Consider the following 5,739-nt stretch of genomic DNA (forward strand, 5'->3'; position numbering starts at 1 on the left):
CCAAAGATTGCAGCGCCACTGCACTAGCGAAAATTTAAATTTGACGGCTGAAATAATTTCGGATAAACGACGCTTACTGTAATTATTTAATTTGACAAAAGTACTACTCTGTCAACACAAAAAGTTTGATTATTACACTAACGCACGCTTCATCAATTGTTTTAGATAAAGCGCTTTATTTCTAAACAAAAGTCTTTAAATGCAATTAGTCACGTACAAATAAAATAATATTTTTCTAAATTTAGATAAGAAATTTGTATTTATTTAATTTAGGATTATAGGAATTTAATCTGAATTTTAAAGAAATTCGGTTATTTATTATTGTAGTTTTTAAAAATTGTTTCTTGTAGAACGTTACGGTATTACCGGAAACGTAACTAATGCAAAGTTTGTCGATGTGTAGTCCGGGGTGATCTTCCGAGGCGAAGATAAATCACGTGATAGAAAATATGGCGTCATTGATATATCACGTGATCTCAGTAAAGACAAGGAAATTCTTACTCGACAACAATAAGTTAAAATATAACAATTGCATTTAGGCCTTGGTATAATTAAATTAACTGAAAACTAATGATGTGATGTAGAGAATAATGATGAAAATTTCTTATTATCTACCTCACATTAGTAGATTTTTTAGTTAACTTAAGAATAAGTTATCTAAAAACACGTCAGAGATGCCAGGCGAGTGAGTAGTTACATGACGAATGGAATACGGTAAAATGTCACGTGACGCTTAGTACGCGTCTGTCTTTCATTGTACCGATCCGCGACAAAAGAAAGCTTAAGCAATGGCGTATTCGAACGACGCACACTCGATAAGTATTTTTATCATTCGTTGTTTATAGCATATTTTATATAAATCATCCCTAAAAGGATATACGTGTTTTGAAAATGTTCGAGTCAAATTATTCTAGAATCGATTAATTTTTATGGTAGAAAACCTTTCGGCAAATACTACATAAAGACTTCTGTTTGGAAATATAATGTTTTATTACAAAAATAGATGCAACAGGTGTTAAAGTAGCGATTCGCATACTGTTTTGTGCATTCCCATCAGGTTTTTTTTTTGGCTGCGAATTGAACAAATTGTAGACCCATAAAATCCCACTGTCATTTTTTTGTCTCGAAAACAGAATTAGATGGAATACTATACTAAATTAACTATATACGACGTTATTTTAATTCAAAAAATTTCTGCTGAAAGATTTTAGATACATCACCAGCACGACTTTATTGTTAGCGGAAAAGTATGATGTACAGGGGCAAGACAATATTAATTTGAAATAGGGAGGATGTATTTTAAATTAAATAAATTAAAAGTAAAATGCAACTAAGCAATGGCAAATGAAACAGTGCCTAGTCCGAAAGTAGTTTATGTTTTTAGAATCTTTTTTATTTAAAATATGGCGTCATTGATATATCACGTGATCTCAGTAAAGACAAGGAAATTCTTACTCGACAACAATAAGTTAAAATATAACAATTGCATTTAGGCCTTGGTATAATTAAATTAACTGAAAACTAATGATGTGATGTAGAGAATAATGATGAAAATTTCTTATTATCTACCTCACATTAGTAGATTTTTTAGTTAACTTAAGAATAAGTTATCTAAAAACACGTCAGAGATGCCAGGCGAGTGAGTAGTTACATGACGAATGGAATACGGTAAAATGTCACGTGACGCTTAGTACGCGTCTGTCTTTCATTGTACCGATCCGCGACAAAAGAAAGCTTAAGCAATGGCGTATTCGAACGACGCACACTCGATAAGTATTTTTATCATTCGTTGTTTATAGCATATTTTATATAAATCATCCCTAAAAGGATATACGTGTTTTGAAAATGTTCGAGTCAAATTATTCTAGAATCGATTAATTTTTATGGTAGAAAACCTTTCGGCAAATACTACATAAAGACTTCTGTTTGGAAATATAATGTTTTATTACAAAAATAGATGCAACAGGTGTTAAAGTAGCGATTCGCATACTGTTTTGTGCATTCCCATCAGGTTTTTTTTTTGGCTGCGAATTGAACAAATTGTAGACCCATAAAATCCCACTGTCATTTTTTTTGTCTCGAAAACAGAATTAGATGGAATACTATACTAAATTAACTATATACGACGTTATTATAATTCAAAAAATTTCTCCTGAAAGATTTTAGATACATCACCAGCACGACTTTATTGTTAGCGGAAAAGTATGATGTACAGGGACAAGACAATATTAATTTGAAATAGGGAGGATGTATTTTAAATTAAATAAATTAAAAGTAAAATGCAACTAAGCAATGGCAAATGAAACAGTGCCTAGTCCGAAAGTAGTTTATGTTTTTAGAATCTTTTTTATTTAGGTGACCACTGAACAATTTGTTATGTCTATTATGCATGTGTCGATTATAAATAAAATTAAGAGAGAAAGAGGTGGAGTATTGTTTAAAAATAAATACAAAATTTTTTAAAAAAAAAGATTTGTTAGGGACGCCCAGTTTGTGAAACCCCAAGCAACAGACTTTTTACCTTATAAAATAACGCGCCACTGTAATTACCAATGCAGCAGAAAACACTTGAATGCTCCGCATTTGCAACAAACAACTGACAATAACATACCCATATTGCACTATAACTGATTCTATCTGTCGCGCATACCAAGTGGTAAGTAGAAAATTTCATTTGTGTCAGTCTGTCAGGGATCACTGAATCCGTCGGAATATCGAGAATCTACTGTATTTTATTATTTTCTATAGTAATACGGTTTTTATTCTAAACAGGATTTTTCTACAAAATGTCTGAAAGCGAAACCAGTGGTTGCGAAGAGTATTTCGATTTGATGACAAGTGACTCTGAAATTGAGTCTGATGTACGTAGTCTTAGAGAAAACGACTATGAACCTGAGGTTGATATAGCTTTACTAACTCTCTCCCACCCGGCTGCCGCTTCTGACAATGATTTCGAAATGGAGAATTTAGATCGGATGACAGGTGACTCTGAATATGAATCCGATCTAAGTATTTTTGGAGATGAATACTATGAATCTGAAGATGACTTGGATTCTGCAAGTCAATACTCCCTCTCCAGTTCTGATGATGAAGACTATGAACCTGAACATGATGTAGTCACTCCTTCCACCTCGGCTGCACATTATGACAGTGATGATGAAATGGAAGATCGGGACTACCGGGAAGTTTTTTCACCAGAAGAACCTCAACCTTTTCCTTTTTCTTTTCGTGAGGTACCTGGCCCAAAACATATGCCGCCTCCCGATTCTCCTCCGATCGTTTATTTCTATCTGTTTTTCACCAGTACTTTGCTGTCTCTTATGGTGGAGGAAACCAATCGATATGCGCAGCAAGTGTTAAATGGCATGGGGAATAACGTACCGTCTTATTTGAAGAACTGGACCAAAGTCTCTGTTCCAGAGATGAAAGGGTTTTTGGCGTGTATTTTAAATGTAGGTCGCAAAGAATCATCAGATCCAGCTAGATACTGGTGCACTTCTCCCATCCAATCTGATTCGTGGTTTCGGGAAATGTTATCTAAACAGCGTTTTTGTCAATTGGTAAGTTTTTTCCATGTCGTCGATGAGAGTAAGTTGCCTGGGCGTGGAGAATCTGGTTATGATCCGTGTGCCAAATTCCAGCCTCTTTTGAATCATTTGAACAGAGTCTCTCAACACCATTACACTCCTCATCAGGAAATATCCATTGACGAAATCTATCTGGGTTTCAAATTCTGGATGATGATCGACTCAGTATCTAGCTACTGCTTGGGATTTTTCCATTTTGAACGGGCCGAGTCTCAGCAGGAGGATCACAGCATCTCAGAATTAGGTTTAGGCTGTACTGTTGTGCAAAAACTGTTCGAGATTGGTATTTACCTGAACAAAGGGTACCATTTCTTTATCGACAGATGTTTCATGTCGGTTCCCCTTGTTCAACGTCTGTATTCTCTACAGACTTATGTCACTGGAACTGTTCGGGGGAACCAGAAAATGCTACCCAAACAGTTCAAGAAGAACTTTGCAACCGGAGAAACATTATATTTCCGTTCTGGTCCCGTGTTAGCCTGCGGCATTAAAGAGAAGCAGTCACAAAAGAACCCTATCTTTATATTATCCAGCCACGCATGGGCACGAGATGTAGAAGTAATTAGAAATGGAAAGGCTAAAATAAAGCCAGAAATAATTCAAAATTATAACAAATATATGAGCGGGGTCGATATATCCGATATGGTGTTATATGTATGTTTTGATAAAAGTAGGTCAACGAAGTATTGGAAGAATTTAGCTTTCAACGTCATAGCGAGGATGGCGTTGAATAGCTACATGCTTTACAAAGAGAATTTTGCGGGACGAGGGAGAGTGAAATCTCGAGACGCGTATCACGTGGCCGTAATCGAGAGCTTGGCGGAGGAGTGGATGGCCACCAAGTTGACTACAAACAACTCTCACGAACCAGAGGCTGGAGAAACTTCCGCGAAGAAGGAAAGCCCGTAGCTGTGTGTGCATCAGTAGTAGCTTAAGGAGGCGGTCACGAACTGTTTGCACAAATTGTAAGGATAAGCTACATGAAAAACGTTTCTGGAAGCGTAAATGCTAACAACAAAGGGATCTGCACAGTTTAATATAATTCTGTATTAAAGAGCTATAAATGCATAAATTTTACAACAAATTGTACAAAACGATATTTGTTTACGTACAGATTTGGCCCTTGACGATTTGATTTTGTATTTTTTATGTATTTTGAAATATAATTCTATAGTGATATTGATTGACATACATTTGACGTCATCACAGTCGGCAAACAGAGATGAATGTAAAAAAAATTGGATGCAAGCGGAAATGTACAAAACAATGTTTTCACTGTTTCTAGGATAGTGCCAAAATTTTACGGATTTTATTTTATTTCGGAAATTTTGTTATATTAATGTGTAAATTTTAAAGTTATTAATTAATGTAAGTTATCACTTGTTAAAGTAACTTTATAATAGCAAGAATTGAAAAATACTATACTAATGACTACCTGTAGTAGTAATTTTCTCATATTTTTCTACGTATATAATAAAAATTAATTTTATTTTTTGAATTTTTAAAATATGTGTGGAATCATATTTTGTTCTGAGTTTTCACATACCAGTTTGTAACTCGCGCTGATATGATAAAAGTTGTACTGTACACGGATGGAAGAATTCTTAATCTAAAACTAATGTTTATAATGTAAAAATATTTTAAATTTCTACACAAAAATCTGTAAAATCTTGCTAAATGCTTACCGAAAAAGGCAAAGTTTATTTAGAAATTCGTAGGTAGTTAAGTTCATCCAATTTATACCTTTATAATTTTCGTACCTTTTTGAAAATTTCTCAAATTTTAAGCGAGTTCGTGTATTAGGGAGATAAATGCCATTAAAGTTGAGTGGATAAAGGACGAGTGAGGTGTATTATCGAATTTCAAGTGGAGGCGAACTTAATTTTGTTAATTGTCATTAGCATTTATAATTTATAAAACTAATTTTTTCGAAAAATTAATGTTTTTAAAATAAAAGTGTAAATATAAATGAAAATGTATAAATGTATATGAATATAAATGTTATGATGACGTTCAGACGGTGTTTAGAAATGCCGAATATTAATAGTGAGACAGTCATTTGAATTATTGGAACACTTCATTCCACATTTATAGACTACTAATTTTCTCATAAATAATATGCTTCTGATTCTTATTGCAATATATAATTTTA

The 5,739-nt window shown here is 33.8% G+C and overlaps 1 protein-coding gene across 1 annotated transcript in view; it reads left to right on the forward strand.

Moving 5' to 3' along the window:
* LOC111615946 (piggyBac transposable element-derived protein 3-like) overlaps window positions 1-4,843 on the forward strand; it is a 17,007-nt gene extending 12,164 nt beyond the window's left edge. Inside the window, exon 2 of the mRNA XM_023357381.1 lies at window positions 2,773-4,843. Coding sequence (XP_023213149.1) covers window positions 2,787-4,496 — 1,710 coding nt within the window. The 5' untranslated portion in view covers window positions 2,773-2,786 and the 3' untranslated portion in view covers window positions 4,497-4,843. The remainder of the gene's footprint in view (window positions 1-2,772) is intronic.
* The last annotated feature ends 896 nt before the right edge of the window (window positions 4,844-5,739 follow it).

The sequence above is a fragment of the Centruroides sculpturatus genome, unplaced genomic scaffold (assembly GCF_000671375.1).
Source record: "Centruroides sculpturatus isolate CEXI.00-Female unplaced genomic scaffold, Cexi_2.0 scaffold2098, whole genome shotgun sequence".
Taxonomy (NCBI): domain Eukaryota; kingdom Metazoa; phylum Arthropoda; class Arachnida; order Scorpiones; family Buthidae; genus Centruroides; species Centruroides sculpturatus.